Raw genomic sequence first — 22,625 nt, forward strand, 5'->3', positions numbered from 1 at the left:
CATTCCAAACACACTAGCTCAAACAAGTGCCAGCCATGCAGCATTATGAGTGCAGTTAATATCCAACCAGCGAAGGACAGCAATGCATCCAAAGCACCAGGCTTGAAGGGAACAAAGGGCACACACGGACTTGGACTTAAGCTCCGTCTTACCTCATCTCCGGGATCAACTGAGCAGTCCTGAGCTTAGCAGCACTTGGAGAATGAATATCCATAAAAGCAAAAGAATTTTAAGGAAATTATAATAAAAGATCCATCTGTATATTCGGTCTTTAATACAGGGGGCTTGACTCCCAGCACTGAGGAAGTAACATGTGAAGCTTCATGACCAGCCATGGGGGGTGTCTGTGCATGCAAGGATCCAGCACAGATACTCCATCCTAAAGTGGCACCACTCAAGTTGTTCAGAGGTAAAGGGGAAGTAACTTTACTTAAGCTGGCAAAATCCAAAGAGAACATACAGCTTTTCACATCCCAGGTCACCAGCACCCACCAAAACAGGGACTCTCAGAAACCTCACCAGCTCTGTCTCTCACTTATCTAGCAAAAAAATAGGGTTCAACTGCATGTGAAAAGGGACACAAAGCTTTGGGGTGTCAACAGAGGTGGCTGGTGGCAGTCCCAGCACAGGCTGAGTCCCGGTGAATAAGGAGAGCTCACCAATCATAGACTGGCTGCAGATGGGAGGAAGGCTGAATATCTTGTTCCACCCCCTGCTGTGGGCAGGGACACCTTCCACTTGACCACCTTGCTCAGAGCCTCATCCAATCTGGCCTTGGCGTTGCTCAAAGCTATTCATAATTCAAGTTCTAGAGACTAAAAAATGGCCCTGCTCTGCTGTGCTCTGCCCCAGGGCTGACCAGGAGCTGCCACCACCACAGGTACTGCTCCAGCCTCAGCTGCCAGTGCCACACTCGCTTCACCTTCCATCTCCTCCACAGGTCATCATTTGTAATTAGTTTGCCACAAGCAAATCAGAAGGGAAAGCAATCACCACAGATTAAATGTGCACCTTACAGCCTGCCAAAGAGGGGGCACAGCAGTTCTTGTCACGAGGACTACAAGCACATTATACTTTTATGCAGGAGCTCTTGGCTTGCAGATGATCCAACCAGGCCACTGGGCTCTAACACACCAGCTCTGTATGAAGCCAAAAACTGGCCTTCATCTACCTCACCAAGCACACACTGCCCTGCTGACAAGTACAGCCATTCCCAAAGTTTTCAGGATGATAACACCTGACTGCATACACTAACCTAGAAATATTATTTACATGTTAGAAGTCACCAACTGCGGTATCTCAGTCCAGAGGATGTGAGGTCAATATGCTGCATGGATACTGGTTTCCCATAGTGCAGGCAAGAGCTTTCATGCAAATCTCATGTCAATGGCAGAGAAAAAATGGGCATTTAACTCTTTTTCTTGTAGCCATTTTAGGCAAACAGATGGAAGAGCTCTTCAAGGCAATCTCAAAGCCAAAAATCTATGAGTTTTAGTTACAACCATATCCTTGCATTAGTTAAACCTACCAGCAATGAATTTGTTTGCTTCAGAGCAAGCACTACACACTGCCTAAAGCAAGATATTTAAATTTTAATTAAAAAAAATTTAAATCCTGTATCCTCTGCAACACAGAGGAGCCTAAAGGAATAAATACAGAACAACAGGAACAACCAGGAGCTGATTTTCCTTTATGCCTTGCCATGTGCCTTGTTCAAACCAGCTCATTGCTTCTGGCCTCTTCCTTATTAAGAAAGGGGATGTTACTCGTTTTCAAGAATTTAGGACAGCTAAGAGACCAGTATTCCAGGTTTCACAGATGGGATATTCCAAAAAAGATGTCCTGCATTACAGGGTTTCAGTCAGGGTCCACACCACCGTATAAGTGCAGCTGATGCATCTGCCAAACTACATTATTTTCTAATCACCTTCTACACTTGAAATGAAGACATCAAGTTTAAAGTAATCAGGTGCTTTATGACACTTAAACAAGGAGGACAGGTCAGATCCATAATCTGTGGCAAGATATCTAAAGACCATACTCACCGGCGTTTTCTTCCATTTCTCTTGTATACCAGTGCCCGGAGAAATTCCTACAAAAACAGGAAACAAAGTCAACACACAAATTAAAATTCCAAGTGTGGAGAAAGTTCAGATTTAGTTTTATTTCTCTATCAACTCAACACAGCCTACACAAAACCAGTGTGGAGGGAACCTAGAGCAGAAATCCTGCCCCAAACTAGAAAGAGTGTGACATTGTCACCTCTCTTTGTGTGTGATTAGAAGTTTCTGATGTCTTCATACTGCAATGGAAAGAAAAGAGAAACAAAATTAAGGTGCCATAATTACAAAGCAGCAATATTTGTTCCCAGGGAAAACATTCCACTTCTGCCTCTTCAGGAAGGGATGTGCCTGCTGTAAAAGGGAACAGCCTACTGCTTATCTAGCAAAGGCAGCACAGCACGTGCACAGGAAGTATTTCAGATGTCACACAGCATCAAGGCACTTCTGAACATACTCGGGGGGCAGACAAAAAAAGGAACCAGGATTTTAGCAGAAAACCCAGTTTTTCTCTGGAGAAAGTTCTGAAATTAGGTGCCAGGGGAACTAAGTTTGGGGAAATCATGATGTATCTTGATCTTGACAGATTCTGCAGCACAGTAAAAACAGGCTCAGTATTTTAGAAAATGGGAGTTTCCATCCTCAAAATCTTGCCGTTCAAACTCAGACAACCACAACTGGACACGTCAGCAGGAATGGCACAGGGTGACTGGGGAAGAACTACAAAATAAGGTTGTTCCAGTGATGAGGAGTCAAAGCCAGTCTTTATCCATAGCCCACTTCAGCCTAACCTTTCCCCCATGAAGCCCAGGCCAACTCATCACCTTTGCTCCCAGCAGCAAAATATTGTTTGTTTTTAGTCTAACATCAGATCAGCTGGTCATCTTCATGTGACAACTTGCTGACTGTGCAGCATGTGCTCAGCTTGTTCAAGAGCACTGGAGCATCCCAGGGCTGCAGCGTTAGCGGAGACAACCACAACACAGCATCCATTGGAACAGGGCAGGGAGAACGCCTCAACAGGGCCATTAAACCCTCAAAACATAACTGGTGATCACAGCTTTAAACAGCTTTGAAAAGAGAACAAGTATCTGTACAGGATTCTGAGCAGCAGATGTGTGGACCAAGAACATCAGATTTCAGAGGCAAACAGACACAAGTCGCTTAGGAAACACCCTCAGAATCCCTACAGCCTAATCCATTAACTGTTAAAATACAGCTTTCACACACGTTTGGATGCATGGTTTGGTGCATCCACCACACGCTGCACCAAGGACACCATTTGCAAGAACTGGAATTAATGAACTACAGAATCATTTAGGCTGGAAAAGCCCTCTATGATGATTGAGTCCAACCACTGACCCGCCACTGCCAAGATGACCACTAACCCATGTCCCCAAGTGCCACATCCACATGTTTTTGAACGCTTCCAGGAACAGTGACTCCAACATCGCTCTGAGCAGCCTGTGCCACAGCTTGACAACCCTTTTGATGAAGAAATTTTCCCTGATATCCAACCTAAAACTCCCTGGCACAAACTTGAGGCCGTTTCCTCTTGTCCTGTCCCTTAATCCCTGGGAGCAGAGCCTGAGCCTCATCTGGTCCAATCTTGTGCCAGGGAATGCTCCCCCAGTGAAGGCAAGAGAGCCACCATCTCTGCCTGTCCTTTCAAGCAAGCCCTTCTGGGAAAGGAAAGCAGAAGGGAAACTGAAACTGCCACCTCAAAGTCTATTTGAACCTCAGCAAAAATGACAGCAACACTCCCACTCCTCCAGAGCCACCAGGGAGCTGGGCTTAATTTGCCTTTCAAGGGCATTCGTGTACAGGCTGTGCTGAGCTCTGCATACTACAAGGGGCACATTTGCACCTGGAATACTAATCCTGGCAGCCCATCACTGCTGGACACTCACTGTGCACACCAGAGACATCTGTTACTGCCTGACAGCACAGCTGGAAGCACCTCAGTCTGTGCTGGGAGGATCTTTCTGAGCAGAAGACTAAATCCACAATATCTGGTTAATAACAGAACAAGCATAAAAGGCACACTGCAGAAAAAAAACGTGATGTCAGGGTAGAGGAAGAAGGAGCAAAGTCCGCACTGGCGCAGCATTGCCACAGGCTCTTCCTGCACTAAGGAACAGGCACTTCTCACCAAAAATATGGATTAAGCAGTGCAGATCCTGCAGCCAGCGTTAACTGCAACTGGCTAATTGGAAAGCTGTATTCTGGAATAATACTTGAGATAACCCACTCCACGGAACAAAAATTTGCTTTTATCCCCAACTGTCACAGGTTTCCCAGATACCTACTTCTGAGAATCCTTGGATTTTTCATTTCCTCTAGCATGACGTGCCACAATTCCTCTGAATATTCATGTCCTCTGAGCGCTCCCACATTCCCTGGGCCTGACAGCAGTGTGAAATTCCTGTGTTCCTGAGAGCCCTGCTGCCGGCACAGCTCAGCACCGTCCAGCACTCAGGACACTCCCTGCCCCTCACTACTCTGGCCACCACAGCAGCACAACCACGGTCTTTGTCCGCCTCGAAACTTCAAACACTTTGCAGCTTTTCCCCAGCTCTCTGTACCACTCTAAGAATATATTCGTGTTACATTGACCCGGCTCTGAACTCCTGGCAGTAAGGTGATGGCTTTTTTCCAGCTAGGCTGCTAATCCATGCACAATAGAAAATGACTGATTCGAAGCCATGCTGGAGTGTTTTCTTCAGTCTTAACACACTCCCTGCTGCACAGGGAATTTTGTCTTTCCCAGCTCTGTCACATCCTCCCACAGCAACACAAACCGGTCCCATTCCAGACTCTGGAGCCCCTGCCATGCCCTCCCACCCATTCCCTGCACCAGCACGAGCCGGCTGCTCTGGGAACTGTCAAAGCCGACCCAGATGCAGACCAGGCACATCCAGAGGAGTGGGCTAGGAAGGACAGGACCTCGACAGCCCCAGCTCAAACCACCACGAAGGTGCACGCCAAGGTGCCGCTGTTTGTTCCAGCCTTGGGCAACGCACATCCGTGAGCTTTACTGAATACCGCTTTACAGCTTTCCCCTTTCCTCACAGTCTCCTTTTCAGCAATCCTTACCCAGACCTCTGGAACAAAAAGCACTCAGCTTCCTTCAGAATGAAGCTCATTAGCTGGACCCCTCTGTCCTCACTGCTCATCTAGTGTAACATGAACAGCTTCCTTCAAAAGACTACAGCATGCTTCCAAAAGTTCAGCTAAAACCTAAGCATGTTGGTTGTTTTTCCCAACTAAACTAGAAAACTGACAACTCTTCCAAGCAGAAGTGGCACATTACTTCCCCACAGTGGCTGCCAACAGGCTTGCCTTAGGCACGGAAAGGCAGTTCCCATGCTGGCTCAGCTCTAAATCACCATTCCAGAGAGGGACACAACAGCAGCTGGGCAGCTACTACAGCGCTTTTACTGTAATGACACACAAAACCCAAGGCTACCTTGGAAAGAAAAGCATATGGGGGAGAGAAAGGATGCTCTTATAACAGTTTGGAACCATATCCACCAGCTGGAGGGAAAGGGAAGGGTTAACACACACCCATAGCTTGAGGAACATGGTCCTGCATTAATAGAGACCATGACCCATGAAATTAAACAAGCTCACCTGACAACTCCCAAATGATTATTCATTTTGACCTAATACGGTGCTAGGAACAGCCAATAAACAAATATTATATTATCACTCATTATGCCACTTTAGCCCTTTGCTTTACACTACTTAAATTACATTACTGCAGCAGCACCCAGAAGGCTCCCGCTGGGGCAGATGACGAGAGCCCGGCAAAGGGTTGATGCTGCCCACAACAGCTTACCATCATAACAAGAAAAATTATAGACCACGAATAAGACCAGCTGGGAGATGGAAGCCAGGCACAGATCAGCCTCCCCTTCACCACACAGAGAACGTCCTGAGTCTTCCTCCCTGACTTGCCAAACTCCACTCAAATGGCTGATCCAAGCCATCAGGATTCTCCCCAGCTGCAAATGTTTTCAAGGGCCAGACTTACAAACCCTCCCCAACTAGCCCAGGGATCTGGCTGCCTGATCCTTTTTATAAATGCAATTTCAAAAATAAAATCAACATTTTATTCTCTCACAAATAGTTACTCCTTCCAGGAAGCCAGATGAGCGGATTTTTGCAAAGCTGAGATAACTCCACCTAATGCCATGGGTCTGTTGGCCATGAAGCTCCATCAGGTCCTCAGGGGGAGGGCTAAAGAAACTTATTTTATCTGCCAGCAGAGAGATTAAGAGCGTGGTAAACAATATTAAAATTCTGTCCTACAAAGCAGAATACCTCAACAGCACTAAATTGTTCTCCCAAGGGACAGATTACAGCACAGGTGCACAACTGGAGTTTAAGTATTACAAGGAAAATTCTTAAAAAGCCTAAATGGATCAACCATGCCAAATGCCCTAGTACAGATTACAGGACAAGGCGTAAGGTATAATTAACCTCTTGTTGGACAGAGCGGTACAAAGGGGAAGAGATCCACAAGCTCCTTTTCAAGCCAGCGGATGCCAAAAAGCTCATGTATTTTTCTGACTCCATCTGAGAACAAACCAGCTCCACCTAAAAGTCTTGGTTTGCTCATGTCCTTCAGTTATATGGCTCAAACATGATTTGCTGGTTTCTGCAAATTGCTGCAACTACAAATGCTGGTTTCAAAATCCTCTGAGCAGCCTCAGCTGACCCAGTTTGTTCTGTACTAATCACACACTGAGCAGTGAAGAGGTCAGTTGGAGGGAAATCAGAATATTTCTCCTCAATAAAACCACACAGATTAAACCCAGTTGTTTTGCAGCCTAATCTGGCAACATGTCAATTAACAGGCTGCACCACTAATTAACAGCCCAGCAGTTTCCCTCCCTTTCCAAGGATCCCAACACTACAAGCATTTTAGCACTTGTTGGGAAGCATGGCTTTGAGCAGGAACACAGCAGCTGGTTAGCACAAGGAATAGGTTTTGTGGAAGAAGTGGAAAAATCAGACAACAATATACACCAACTCTATGTGCAATTTAAAGAGAAAATTGGAATAGCCAGGATCGAAAACCTCAATACAGTTAATACATATTACAGTCAAAGAAAAAAAAAAAGTGACTTTTTTTGTCACAAATTTAACATTTCATAAGTGGCTCCCCATGCAAACAGCAAATGTCTTCCAGCAGCTCAGTAGCTGCCTGTGGGTGGCACAGTAATATAAGGTTACTGGGGAGGAACTGGAAAGGGAAGAGAGCTGCATCCTCCAGAGCTGTGCCACAGGGAAGGTAAGTGGCTTTTTCCAACACTTGGGCAAAAGTAAACCTTAAAATACTCATGGACGTGCTGTGCAGAACATTGGAATGGGACTCCAAACCCAGCATCCTTACTGCTCTGCTACTAACTAGCAAAGAATCTCTGAGGTTGGAAAAAATCTCCAGGATCACTGAGTCCAAGCTGCGACCAAACCACCTTGTCAACCAGACCAAAGCCCTGAGAGGACCGAGTGCCACATCCAGCCACTTCTTGAGCACCTCCAGGGATAGTGAAGCTGGACACTGGATAAGGCCCTTTGTTTATCTATGCCTCAGTTTCCTCTGTCTTCAAGATGGGATTAACTTTTTCTGGAAAGCAATTAAAACACAAATTAAAATTTGCAATACTCCATTTCCTAGAAACTTTCCCCTTATGTAGGCCCCCACAGTAGTACATGGACACTTCATTCATCTCGCAAACCAAACACAGCAAGTTCTTCCATACTTCTATTTGAAACAGATCATACAAAGTCTGAAAAAGCCACTCTAGCCTCTCCCAGGTGTTTCAGTTTGCTGAAGGAACCATATTCATCACGCTTGGAAAAAAACAAAAAACAATGAATATCTGAAGTGCAGAGCTAAATTGCCCAATATCTAAGCTGTACTTTCTATTTCTCCTTTTCTTCCAAAATGCAGAAGATGACAAACTGAATTATTGACTGTGCAAATCCATATTAGGATGAACTTTATCGCTGCTGAAGCCACTGGGGCATCCCCAGTTAGTTACAAAAACAGCAGCTGGGCCTCTGCAAACTCAGACCACAGCCCAATCACAAAGCCTATATAAATTAATTAGTGCAGTAATTGAAAGCACAGAGGAGATGGGGAAATGCCTCAAGTACAATTCCCCTTTCAGAGAAGGTTATATAAATGTAAAGGGAAAACAACTAGGAGTGTGGTCCCTATTTCTCAGGCCTATGAATGTTAAGAACAGGAAGTCTTGAGATGCCTTTTTTTCCTGTAAAGGTTATAAAACAACACACAACATGTTAAACACGAGATGCTCACTAGCATCTAATAGTCAAACCCAAAACCAAGCTTGAGTGCCTTAACCGACCCAAAATGATGGCCACCAGTAGAAGGGTTTCTCATCCAGACCATTTCCAGCTTGTTGTATTGCCACAGAGAATGAATCCCAGGGGATTTTAAAGAGGAAAAAAAAAACATGAGACAGAGCTGTAGAAAGTCTCCCTTCCAAAAGGAACCGAGATCAGCTTGCAGCCCCTGTGAAATCCCAGCACCAGAAGCACCACACTGGTTTCAGCTCGGGAACTGGCACAACTTGTGTTTTACTGCACAACTGATTTCAGGACAATAGGGCTTGTCAGAAATTAAAATTCCTTTGTGGTCTGCAAATACTTGATCATGCAACAGTTCATTCTTGTACCACATCTCACAGAGAATTTCAATTCATGTGGCTGCCCCATCCAGGCAAGTGTCCAAGGCCAGGTTGTACAGGATTTGGAGCAACCCGGGGTAGCAAAAGGTGTTCCTGCCCTAGGCAGGGAGTGGGACTGGATGAGTTTTAAGGTCCCTTCCAACCCAAACCATCCCAGGATTCTATGGTTTATACCTCATGAATGCTAAGCAAACATGAACTCAGTCCTCTGCTTGTGCTTCTCCCGTGAAGGATCCAAATGAGCTTGTTTGGGTATATCCAAGAAAATCGCTCATCCTGGACCCATGGTTTCAGAGAGCAGCTGAGGACTGTGCTGACTGTATTATCTGAGCTATAATAATCTGTGCCAGTTCTGTAACACACCCCCAAAACGCACAAAATAACAGGGTTACTTATTTACCTCTGGCTTCTGGGGTAAAATTCAAACCACCTCTGCCTTAATTTTGTGGTTTCCATTTTCATCAAACTTTGAATAAAAACTAAGTAGCTAAGTACTCATTCAGTGCTGTGGTCATGCCCCTGTAATTATGACTCGATAGACAATTTCAATTCAACCACCGTTTCCTCCCCAGATAAGGCCACTTTTAGTCTCAGCCACTGCAGAGCCCGTTTGAAAAGTGTTTCCTTTTGCCTCCGTTTAAGACTTGAGAGGAATGAGCTTAACCACCGTCAAAGCACTAGAATGAATTCATTAGAAAGCTCACCTGAACTCCCCAAAATCCTGCAGCAGCAGAGCTGAATTTGCAATCCTGCCGTAAGGGTCTTTCCCAAAGCACCCTGAATGTCCCGCTGCTTCCTGGGATAAACAGCCCACAGGGTTTGTGCAATCAGATTAAACTCCATGCCTTCCCTGCTGCATGTTCCAGCACATAAACCAGGGATCTCTAATCAAATTGCACACTCAAAGGCAATGCAACATTCCCGCTTGAAAAAATATAAGATACAGGCAACCTGTGCTGTGTGGGTGCTGTTATCAACTTACAGAGTCAACACTTTTTAACTGGGAACAGCTCAGCTATTTGCAATTAAAGCTCTTTCTGAATCGACACTCTGGAATTACATCACCGAATCTATATGAGAATTAAATTTCACCTTTTGAGGCAGATTTGCCAAGCAGTTCAGGTAGTTTGAAATTCAGTTGTAGCCTTATATTTTTCTTTCACAGACTCACTAACATAATTTCTAATTATTTCTGATTAAGATATCAAATTCCCTTAAAGAAGCCCTCCTCAGGCAATTATTTTCTTGCAAAGCTCCAGCTTTAATAAAAAGGTGCCCAGGCTTTAACTAGGACAACAGAGAAATTAATTCCCACTGCTGATCTGGCAAAGTCTTTATAACATAAGTGCAGGCAGCAAGGCATCCCTTTGTGAAAATAAGCCCACAAAGCTTCTGAATGAGAACATTTTCTTAAAAAGATTTTTTGTTGTCGTTGTAGTTCTCACGGTTTTCCTGCACAAAGTTTATGAAGCAGCAACATTGATTGCCTGGGGATGGTGCTTAGTGCAGCCATCTGACTACTGGGCTGCAAGTTGATTTTTATCTCAGGTGGAAGTTGTGCCTTTCCCTAGTGCTCTTCCAAATGCTTTCAGATAGGGACACAGAATTGTGGAATGGTTTGGGTTGGAGGGGCCTTTAAAGATCATCTAATTCCAACCTTCCTGCCATAGGCAGAGATAACTTCCACTAGAGAGACTATGTTGCTCAGCACATGGTCACTCATCTTTTAGGTTTTCGTCTGATATATTCCTCCAAATAATCTTCAATTAAATCTTAAGTGAGATAATCTTAAAAACAGTAATCTCCTAGAACTCCCCCCAGAACAGGAATGTTTCAGCTCTCAGTGGTTCTCTCAGCACCACTCTAACTTTCCACTAGAAATTACATTTTCCAGCCAACACATTTAGCTGCATTAAGAGCTCAGCAAAACTATCAGGGCTTCATTCCAGCCACAAAAGGACTTTCCACAGTAACAATGGTTAAAAAAACACCCAACTGAGGCGACAAATCCCTCCTGGTGCCCTGCGGGCAAGCTAGATGACCCGGGCCAGGAAGGCAACCAGGAAAAACTGCTCTTCTCCAAATGTGCAAACTAAATCAAGGGAATCATTATAACACCAAGGAGCAGAGAGGACTTTAAAATTAGAGAAAACATCAATGTCTCAAACACTCTCAAGGCACTGGAGCTGAGGAAATGCCTTGGGATGGGCTGTATTAATAGGAAGGTTGCCAGACCTGACTCTGCATACCTAGCATGGGGAGCCTCTGGTTCTCAAACAGAACATCCTCCAGAAGTCATGCATTAGGAGCACTCCAAGTACATCCAGTAGCTCCCAGCCCTCCCTGTACAGGAACCAGCACACTTGAGTAGTTTGTCAGATCACTTGAATCAATCCACCTAAGAGCAATCAAGAATTACAAACAGCTCCCAAAGTTATATAAGAGGAATCCATTATGACAGCACCTGTGAGGAGCTTCAGAATAGAATTAAAATCCAATGACAAAAAATATCCTTATAAAAAAAGCAGCTGGAACTGCAAGATGACACTTTCTGGTGTCTCCTCTTGTATGCCAGACTCAGACGTCCTGTTGTATTCAACTGGTGTGCCCTTGGACATCAGAGCAGGTTCGTTTTATGACCCCATTCCCCAGCACAGTTATCAATCAGCCAGGAACTGCTGGTTTGCTCAGCAAACAGGACCTTTTGATGGGTGCCAGAAGCAGGAACAGTTAAAAACATACCACCACTCCCTCCACCTGCATCAGCACCGCCCCAGGTAAATTCTAAACAAAGTTTCTGGAAAGAGAATTAACTATATCAGAGCAATAACACAGATGAAAGAGAGTGAAATTGAAGGAGAATGTAATCACTTACAAAACGCAATATGGGAAAAGCATATTGAAGAAAAACATTAAAACTAGCAGGACCAAAATCCATACTGAGCCATATAAATGAAACAAAAAGTACTTCACAAGGTTTTTAAGACTTCAAAGGGAGCTGCACAGGTATCAGGCAAACACTAGCGTAAGCCGACAGCATTTCTGGAGATGCAAAAATACACTGCAAGCAGGGAGGGTTGTATTCGTACCTGCACCTGGTAAACTTGCTCATTTAAATGGAAAATCAGTCAGCAGTGACAGGTTTACTAAGGGGAAACTCAAGTCTGCAACAAAAATGGTATTGAGGAATAACAGTTTTGTTGTAAAAAGGAACTGAAGCTTGAGCCAATCTGACCCAGCTTTGTCCAGTAAATAATAATGCTTGCAGCAATCTGAAGGATTGAGAGGTATCCTTCCCCTTTGATACAACTCCCAAGTTGGATAGATGATGTAATTAATTTAAAGGCCACAGAGTGTATTTATCAGCCAGCTTTGGGGTTGGCCTATAAATGGAGATTTACTGACTTCATCTGAGGAATACTTCAATTCACACAGAGGTGCCCACAAAACACAAGGTTTAGATACATAACATGTACCCCAGAGCACAGGAACTGTGAAACACCCCCACACCAAACACAAACTACAGCAACTTTCAGAGGGACTTCAGCCCACAAGTTTGCACCCTCCCATCCCACCAGCCAGGAATGACACACAGAAAGCTGCAGGAGCTCTGCCAACTCTCAGGAATTTAATTCATTGCATATTTACTTGTTGGAACCTGTACCGGCACCTCTCTGTAGCCTCTCCTGTTTTTCTGGATAGGTCAGGGAGCTCCAGGGAAAGGCAGCCCACGAACTCAGACCACCCAGCCATAACACAGTCCTACTGCCATCCCAGTTTCAGCAGCCAAAGGGTCTTTGGTCATGCCCTTGTAATTATGACTTGATAAAACAACTTCATTTGAAACCACCAAGATGTTTTCAACTGCCCTCCCCATTACTACAGCTTCCTTTCAGCCTTGGGTTAGGTCTGGTATTAACCATTCTGCTGCAAAGTGAGCTTTGAGTAGCTTCTATCACAGTAGTAACTAATGAAGTCTCTAATTGCTTTACTTCCAGTAAACAGAGCCCACTACAAAGAACCAAAGCACCACAACTTTCCCGACATTTTCCAAAAATATGACTTTACAGTGTATTTGGGATGAAAGTCAGCTTTTTATTAGGAGAAAGCAACCTCATCTAGTGGAAGGTGTTACTGCCCACAGCAGGGGCATTGAAACTAGATGGTCCTTAAGGTTCCTTCTACCCCAAACCATTCCATCATTCTATGATCCGTGAGAGTCAATGGAAAAAACCCCACCAACCAAACAGGCTTCCCACAAAACTTAACAGGCCTCAAAGCCCCCAGTAACAAATCCTCCAACCTCATGGAGCTCAGCACAGCCTTTCCACACCTGCAACACCACAGCTCTTTCAGGTTAGTCTGACATGAAAACTAAACTGGCAAAACAACTCAACCTGAAAATTTCCTCAAGGGAGCAATTCCAGGGCAGAGACCAGGTGAGAGGATGGTAGGCACAGCACGTGCACTGGAAGCCCAAAATACCCCTGTGCAGAAGGCAGTGAAAGCTATGGAGCCACTTCCCTGTGGCTCTGCCTTCCTCTCCACTGGCACCAGAGATCCCATGGAGCAGCTGAGCCCAGCCAAAACCAGCTGGGTGCAGAAGCAGCTGGTTTGAATCCAGTTCAGTTCCTCAATTTGTTTGTCACATGGGCCACAACCAGTTGCTGAAGAATAAGGGAAGGGAGTGAACACAGAGGACCTGCTCAGCAGCTACAGCACTTTTGGCTGTTTACACAGCTGCAGCCCCATGCAGGGCTGCAGTGTCTGTCCTCACAGCCAAGGGCTATGGCTGGGCTTGGGAGGCACCAAGTCAGGCTTCCCAGCACCAAACAGGCTTGAAAAGTCGGTGAATCACAGATCCTGGCCACTCCTCTATCCCTTTCCCCATTGCAAACACCACAAGGAAGGTGCCACCCTTATCTCTCCACGCTGTTTGAGCCAGGTTGATCACCAGGCCATGAGTACCTATCCTGCACAATCTCAGAGCATCTGTGACAAACCAAGATTGTTTACTTATATTTACAAGATTATTTGAGTTCTCTGCTACAAAACTATTCTTAAACTCCTCCAGTACACCTATAAGCAAAAACCTAAAACACCAACTGATCCCAAAACACCAGGATTTGTCAGCCCTAGGTTTTGAAATAAGCAGGACCTCACTGATCATAACCCAAGGGCAGGCACTACGCAGGAATTCCAGTTTAACCAGTTCCACGCTTTCTACCCCTCATTCCTCCCACTTTCTTGGAACAAGACAGCAACAAAACTCTGCCCCAATCTATAGTAGAATAAAAGATTCATTTCGATGAAAAGCCACCTGCTCCCCCCACACAGTTAAAAGCATTTCCAAATTCCAGCTCTCTCTCAGCCAGCACAGATGGACACACCAGGCACACAGACACCCGCTTTGCTTCCAGCACAGCCTTTGTGCTGCTGAGACACAAAGCCCGATGGCAGAGGCTGCCTCCATCAGAGCTGTTTTGTTAAGGGATCATGACATAAACCAGCAAACCTCCAGCCACAAAAACAGCTCAGACTCACTCCTAGCCCAATTAATTTGCAATCTGCTAAAACACACAGCCACTCTGGCTTTTGGGGACCGCAGCCCTCCACTGGCAGATCACATCCTGAGATCTGACTAATGCATCACCTGCCCCACATGTCCCCAGATGATTAAATTTAACAGGCAACAGCTCAGTCATTACCAGAGGTTTTCACATTTTTGGACACACTACTTCTGTCCAGGGCAATGCTGAAGGAAGGAAATAACCCATTTGCAAAGGAAGTAATAGCCCCAAGACCAGGCAATAAAACACTAAAATGGAGCCTGAATTCTGCCTTCCCCACTCCTGCTGGACCTGCCCTGCAACCCCTCAAGTGTGATGGCATTTAGGATAGCCTTGGATTTGCAGCAGGAACAGGGCTCTTCTGGGCAAATGGAAGCCTGGCCACCAGAGACTGCTGCCTTTGCCAAAACAAAATCAGCACAAGAGGCTGATCCTGCAGGGCACACTGAGCTCCACGAGCACCAGACACCGACATCCCCTTCCCTGCTCCCGTGCTTGTGGTTCCTGTGCTGCTCAGCAAGTCTGGCCAGCTGCAGAATGCTTCCACTAGGAACTAGCTATCCAAAGGATGGATTCCTGCTGTGGTTAATCATTGCCCCCGCAGATTGCCTAAGGCAGATCTGGTGTCCCACAGCTCCTCACCCCTGCAGGAGCTGTGGGCTGGCACAGCCCTCCTATCCACACTGCACTGCCCTGGTGCCACTCTCTCCCTCTTGGCACCCCAAGCACCAAGGGGAAGAGTTGCTGTACACAGTCATCACCTTGCCCAAGACCAATTCTTCCAGTCCCCTCAAGTGTATGGGGACCTCTATCCACAAGATTCATTCATCCTATCAGAACAGCTCAGGAACTGCTTCTGTCATCTTCTGCCTTTCAACTTAGCTTTCTTTCAAGACAAATGCTAATATACTTTAAAAAAATCCAAATCTGATACAAAATCAGACTCATCACTGGTATGAATCATACAACGTTATTAATTCTCCTGCCCATCAAAACAGAAATGTCTCACCTTGCAAAACAATTGTAGTGGTTGCCCAGGCTCACAGAAATCCCATCTGTTAAAAATCTGGGTGCACTGAATGAGACTATTTGATTAGCACTCTGCTGAAAGACAGCAAACATTTTACCCCACAATGGCTACTTCGAATCCAGACAGTGATTACAGGCAGCTCAGCTAGGTTCCTATCAGCCAGCACAGCCTCCCAGGAAAGAATTCCTCTCGAAGACAGAGTTTGCAAGGACACTAAACTCCAGGATCAAGCCTGCAACTGTGAGAAAGCTTCACAAAAATCAAGCTTGGAAGATCTCACCCTCCAAACTGCTGCAGTCAAAAGCAGGGAACAAAGTGTTCCTGTCTTCAACACTAACAGAAATGGCAAATAAACCAGGACCTCCAGTTTAGCTGCATACAGTCTGCCTAACAGGCAAAGCGTCTCTGATTTCCAACTCCAAGGGATACCCACAATAAAACAGGAGCTATTCACTGTGAAGGAAGAGACACGAATAGCACCCACAGAGCTGAGCAGTGCTGGCATCCACCACTCCAGTTCCCCATGCACTGAATTCCCAAATGCTTTAGTGCTGCATTTTGAACTTCAAGTTAACCCCATACATGATTCACCTCAGGTGAATGGGCAAAAGCAGCCTGTTGTTGCTGACCCCCATGCACAGGAAGTTAAACACAATACTTTTCAGCCAGCATCTCCAACAAACTCTTGGCAATGGACACGCTTCCCTCCTGTTTAATGGAGATACAAATCCATCCCAAACAGATTCCTTTTTCAGCTGAAACAGGTGTCACAAGCAAGTGACATGCCACATCAGAACCAGAATTCTGGACATGGAAGCTTTACTTACTTTTAAAGTGCTCATGCTCAAAAGAGGGCAAGGATGAAGAAGGTATGATCAATGCAGGCAAACATTAAACTGTCACACTTCCACAAAAGCAACCTTAACAGCAGCTTCAGATGAGGTTCTGTTGAAGCCAAACTCATCAGCAGCACTGTCAGCCATCCCAGAGGACTCTCATCCCACCGAGGGACCCAACTGTAGTACCTTTCTCCAGGATCAGTGTTCTGCTCCAAGTTCAAGAATGCAACGTATTTTACAGGACACCAGAGCAAAGTGACATGTGTCTCTAAATCCACACACAACCACTACCCACCACGTTATCTTGCGGATGCAATTCAAACCCCTTGCTGCTGGCATTAAGAATGAAAGCTGCTTCCTGCAGCAAAGTCACTTTGGAAGGACAGAAGAATTTGAGCTTCCAGTACAACAGGACTAAACCACAGTTGTAAAGAGTGTCCCTGTAACTTATGAGCCAACATATAAATATCAAACCCTGAGGGAAGTGTTTGTGGAGAACACAGGAAGGCTCAAGTGTACAATCATAGGTTCAATTATCTTAAATGACAATCAAAAGGCAGTCAGATAAACATTCACATCAACATAAGGAATCCTACTCTGCACTTACTCTGCAGTGCAGCCACACATGACAGGACAAAGCAATGCTCATGCCATAATATTAAAAATAGTAATACTATTAAAATGAAAGAACTGTTTCAGTACTCATTACATGCACCAGAAACACAGATTAGCCTTCAATATTATCCCCTAAGAAATTACTCTGCTCAGCAAGAACACAGGAATGAATTGGCCACGACATTCATGCGAACCCACAATGGACTAAGAGCAAACTCCACCTGTGTGTGTGTTAAAGATTTCACTGCTATAGAAACTGTGATTAAATACACGGAGCTATGAATCAGCCAGCTGAAACAAAGGTGCGCCTCGGCAGGCACTGCAGCACCCAGCACCCTGACATTTCAGCCACCACCGGCCCCCCAAAACTGTGGCATTATGCAGAAAAACAGCTTTATCCAGACATTTCAGCTCCCATGAACATTTCACCTTTCTTACCTTTGGGGCTGGTTGTTTTAGGGGCTCTCTTGGTTTTGGCAGGGCTTAAAGCTGCACATGCCCCTTACAGGAACAGCAAACAGGCTCCAAATCCATTTTGCCACAACTGGATAAAGCACCTAAAACCAAAGCCCTGATGCCTCTGGACCAGCTGTGTCCCTGCACTGCAATTCCAATCTAGCCCATAGAAAAGCAGGAGGAAGATGGCAGGGCTTACCAGCAGTTCCTCAGTCTAGTCTCTGAACAAAGTGGATTTAAAAGAGGTTTAATTTTCCAGAGGCTAATGCTCTCAAATCTGAATAAATCCTCTGAAAGAAGAGATTATCCATAAATTTACTAGTTAGAAATGTTAATGTATCCAGTGCTTATGCAAGGACTGCTGCTCTCCATGCAAAAGTATCACCTATACAATTCCATATCAAAGGAGAAATGGATTTCTGGTGGTTTCTCCCCCACCTCCCTTTCCATGCTGAGATGCAGCACAGCAGCTTTATAAATCCCAATTCCCGAGAGCAGCTGGAATTTACTGCAGAATCAAGGCAAACTTTTTTTTCTGTTTCACTGAAAAAGCTCTCAACCCCCCCCCTTGAAGAAGAATTTAATACTAAAAGCAAGATCCACAGGCAGAAGAGCCTAGTGTGAAACTTGAATAAGCATTTAAATTAAAAAACTGGAGAGTTAAAACTTCAAATTACACATTCACAAAATACAGGACAAGGTGAAAATCAAGAAACACTTCCTTGAACACAGCTGATGCTGGATTTACCCAACATACTGTTACTCAAACACTTCCTCCTGTTATTCATATTCTATTTACTAAAGGGCCCACCTACACACCATACGACAGAGCAGGATGGGACTAGACCAGTAGAACCTGGCTCCTAATTATAGCCCTTAAGGCTGAGATGATTTAATTTGTCCCTCTAGCTATAAACAGGAGGGTGACTACATCTTCACTAACCACAGGTAATTTTGGAGAGGATAGACAGAAGGATGAAACAAGGAAAAAGTGACATGCCAGACATCAAACACCACAACAGCAACATAGCTGGGAGCTAAATCAGGCCTCTTGTCCACCTGAGCGTCCTTATTTTCCCTGGACTCACAGCTGATAAGTAGAGAGAATGCAGTCATTAAAATACAGATTGAAGGCTTCATTTGGAGGCTAGAAGCAGATGTAGAGTAATACTGAATAGTGTAATCACTAGTGTCACATTGATTTGGGAGATGCAGCAGCCTCACAACAATCTTTCATCCCACTTCCCCAGTCTGATATGCTCACAGAGGTTTTTGGAGGTGACCAGACTGCAGCACATTCAGGACACCTTGCATTGCCAGCTTAATGAATTCAACCTGAAAATCCCCTCCTTTCTTTCCTCCAGATGCATTTTGTGTAAGCCCATACCAATACCTCCAGAGAAACTGGATACTCAACAATCCCAAATAACAGCCTCGCTAGCTGAGGAACAGAAGAATCCAGCCTGACCTCAGGTATCAGCAACTGAGCAGTCCCTGCATGAAGAAAGTCTTCCAGTCCAGGAAAGTTCTTCCCTGCAAACTATTTATTCTCATAGGGAAAAAAATTCCTGTATTTATAAGACAAGTGAAACAGAACAATAATAGCAAAACCCCACTTTTTATAATGTTAGGTGCCAGTAAGAGCTTTCCTCAAGTTTCCCTTCCTGCTCTGCCACTGGCCTCTATAACTGCCTTGACCTTGATCTGAACCTGTTCAGAAAAGCCAGGTGGCCTGAAGCCATCACTAACTCCCAAAACTGCTGGAAAACAGTATGAGCCAAGAGGACTGGACACACTCATCTGACAGTTTCACCCAGAGGCAGGTACTGCTTTAAGAAGGTGCAGTTGAGCGAGAAATCCTGTTTACAGACACCTGCAATCACAGTGCTTCTGTCCATAACTGTGAGTCTGTTAAAAACTAATTTGGAAGTAACAACATGAAAATTTCTATGACCTTGCTCCACTCTGGCCCTGATCCACAGGCACGAGGAACAAGATACAGAGCAAGTCAGGAGCAGGATATAAGCACTAATTTAAATCTCAGCACAAGGTAAATGATGCTTCCATGACCCTACAGGGAACATGCCACTTCTCACCTGCTGCTAACAACAAATGTAAGTGAAGATGACTTAGCTTCTAATTATTTGTTCTCCTCTGGCATGACACAAGCATCCTTTACTAAGGAAAAAAGCTGGTAGGAGTTGGACCCCACTGGATCTTGATGGGTCCCTTCCAATTCAGCATATTCCATGATCCTGTAACAGCTCTTTTCCTGCTTGTCTTCTTTCCCACATAGCAGTAAATTACACCTGGTTTGCAACAGACACTAAATATTGCCAAAAATCAAACCCCAAATTTACTAGCACAAATCTGACAGCTTATCACTACTTCAGTAATTATTTTCGTCCTCAGTCTCAGCTGACAAAGATAACCTCATCAGCACAGGGTCATCCATCCAGGAACACCAAGCAGATATTCTGTGGATCCATCCAGACTTCCACCATCAGCATTGCAGCAGAGCAGCTTTAAAAATGCATTCTCACAGAACCTGAGGCAGCCAGCAAAGACCAGCTCAAATCCTCCTGACCTTGCTTCTATCCCTGCACAAACCCACTCAAGTCCGCCCTGCACTGGGATCTGAAGGCTGGCAGGTGTTAGCTGTACCTGCAAACCTGTGGGTCTCGGCACTCAGCAAACCAGCAAAAACCTTTACACAGCTCTGGAGAGGAGAGGAATAGATAACAAAGCACCAGCAGCACTTTCGTGCATCTGCAGGGGAGCTCTTGCCAACGCTGAAATAACATTGACCAAAGCCCCCTTCCAGCAGGCACAGTGACAACAGCCGATTCCCCCGACTCACAGCAGCCACTTCAGCTGGCGACAGACATCCCTGGTTTGATTTTGAGCAGTACAGAAGGATTAGTAAAGAGAACACAACCTTCAAAGGCATGTAAAAACTGACACAGTGACATGCTTTGTTTAAAGCTCAAATACCCCGAAGACAACAACCTTTGACTTTATCCCCCATCCACAAACACCTCTGGAAGCTTCCCCTCCATGAGCACAGCCTGAGACACAGCTTGTGATCCCAACCTCAAGGCCACATCCAGCAATAGCCTCTTTTTTTGCTACGTCACCTTCTGCAACACAGCGTTTACACAGTGAGATGTCTGAGCCACTAAACACTGTGCAGGCACCAAACAAATCAGTGCCTCCCAAACTTTGGATCAAGTTTACAAATCAAGGCTTTTCTGTACAATTAGGGCCAAATTTTTCTTGCTTGCACCCTTAAAAGCTAAGGGAGAGAACTGAGGAGAGAAAAACACATTGAGAGAGGTTCACCCTTCCCATAGACAAGTGTGAGGTGATGAAGGAAGCCCATATGGGACAGCCTATGGTTTAAATCAGTGGTGGGGATTAATCTTGATGGACTTCAGACAACTAAGTCTATGGTAACACAGCTCTAATTAAGGGGTTAACTTTTAGGACTTGGTTAACTAAAGGCAAACTTTTAGGTACTGGCAGCCAAAGCTTTCAGCAGCAGCTCTGTGGAGCTAACAGTGAAATGGTTCAAACCCTCAAGTCTAAAAGTCTAAACTTCGCCGAAGTCTAATGATCTTTCCTAAGTGTTTCAAAAGGCATGGACTGCACAGAAGTGCCGGGCTTGCACAAATCGACCTCATCAGTATGCACCTTGTTTTGCCCCATGACACTCAGCAGCTGTGGTTAATTAGTCCTTGATAATGAATTGCCCATCACACTGCACGCAGCTGGTAGGTGAGCGATTCCTAACTGTCCTTTGGAGTCAGTATGCCAAAAGCACAAACACAAAAGAATAAAGTTAACAGTCTGTTTACCCCTTCCCCCACTCCTCCAAAGCTACTACCAGCCAAAGGCTCAGGGAAAAAAAAAATAATTAAACATGTTTCCAGGGTTCAGCAGAGAAAAACCATTTGGACTGATCTCAATTTCCATATCTTTGCCACCAGTGCTTCATGTTATTTCTCTCAACTCATTCAAGCTAGGAGATGACGCCTGTTCTTTTGGCTAATAGCATTTAAAGCCTCTCTTGAGATAATTAGCCCTCCCTCCCCCATCCCATCCTCAGCAGAAAGAGCAGAGACTCTCGAATAAACAAAGAAATTCAGGCAGTGACAACCTGGGTATAGCTGAGACCAAAGCTGCCTATCACCTCCCTGTCTTAGCACAGTTGAGAATCAAATCAAGTGACACTACAAGCAATAGAAGGAACAACACAAGAATTTTCATATTAAGGGCTTTGTCATTTTGAAGTCAGGAAAACAGCAACTCCTCATCTACAAGGAGCAAAATACCAATGTGTAATCACTAGATGTTCTGCCTTGCCACCTTCCAACCCTGACAGATTGTCCTGAGTCATTCAAAATCAGCAGATAAGAGCCAGAATGGGGAAAGCTGCAGTCTTTTACCTCTGATTCCAGGCCTGTCACCCAGCCACTGGCAAATTACAGCGACTTCCACACCTCTGCTCCCACTGAGATACAGTAAAACCTCTGGGCAGAGGAAAAATGAAGGGCAGTCACCAATCGGAAAGCTCTTCACCTCTGCTGAAGACTGACAATTGTGCCAAAAGATGCCAACTCCTCCTGTGGAATCTGCCCTTGGATTCAGGGGCACAGTTTGGAAGGAGTTAAAGCTCCAGCCATGGGGATGAGCAGCCAGGCTGGCTGCTGCATTCCTTCCCTAACCATGACCCCACTGCGCAGGGAAGGACTGGGAATAGTTATCACCACAGCACCGACACGTCAGCAAGAGCGACTAATTAACTGATAAAAATAGATCTCTGAAAGGGCTTTTTTCCCCTCGACACAAAGCCGAGGCCCAACACTGCCACAGTTGCACATCCATTCTTTTTCCACAGGCTCCAAACTCGCCAGCAAAAAATAAAAGTACTCTCACACTTTGAAAAATAAACTCACATGGCACTTTTATGCAGAAAATCACTGCTAAAGAGAATTAGGGAACTGATTATGAATGACCTGGAGCATCTCCACTCTCACGTTAATGGATGCAGGAGGAAGATGACATCCTTGCCTCCAACAGCCCTACCAGCTCCCCTGCAGTCCAAAGTTCCGGTTTTGCCTGAAAAATGACATGATTTGAGGTAATCCAAATGATCCCAAGGATATTTGCAGCTTTCTTCACTTATGGTATCACTGAGACCAGCCAGAAAAACTCAGTTCTGTTTTAAGCTCCCCCACTCCAGCCAGACACAGGTTTTGTACAGCTTGTTAACTGAATATTCATCACCAGCCAATAAACCTGCAGGAACCGCAGTCTCAGCGATTTTT

At 45.1% G+C, this 22,625-nt stretch overlaps 2 protein-coding genes across 2 annotated transcripts in view; one reads left to right on the forward strand and one right to left on the reverse strand.

The window, feature by feature from the left end:
* PHACTR4 (phosphatase and actin regulator 4) overlaps positions 1-2,092 on the reverse strand; it is a 42,556-nt gene extending 40,464 nt beyond the window's left edge. Inside the window, 1 exon segment of the mRNA XM_066335204.1 lies at positions 2,046-2,092. Coding sequence (XP_066191301.1) covers positions 2,046-2,061 — 16 coding nt within the window. The 5' untranslated portion in view covers positions 2,062-2,092.
* ASAP3 (ArfGAP with SH3 domain, ankyrin repeat and PH domain 3) overlaps positions 1-22,625 on the forward strand; it is a 191,185-nt gene that overhangs the window by 106,435 nt on the left and 62,125 nt on the right. The gene's annotated exons all lie outside the window — the stretch shown is intronic.

The sequence above is a fragment of the Sylvia atricapilla genome, chromosome 24 (assembly GCF_009819655.1).
Source record: "Sylvia atricapilla isolate bSylAtr1 chromosome 24, bSylAtr1.pri, whole genome shotgun sequence".
NCBI classification, from domain to species: domain Eukaryota; kingdom Metazoa; phylum Chordata; class Aves; order Passeriformes; family Sylviidae; genus Sylvia; species Sylvia atricapilla.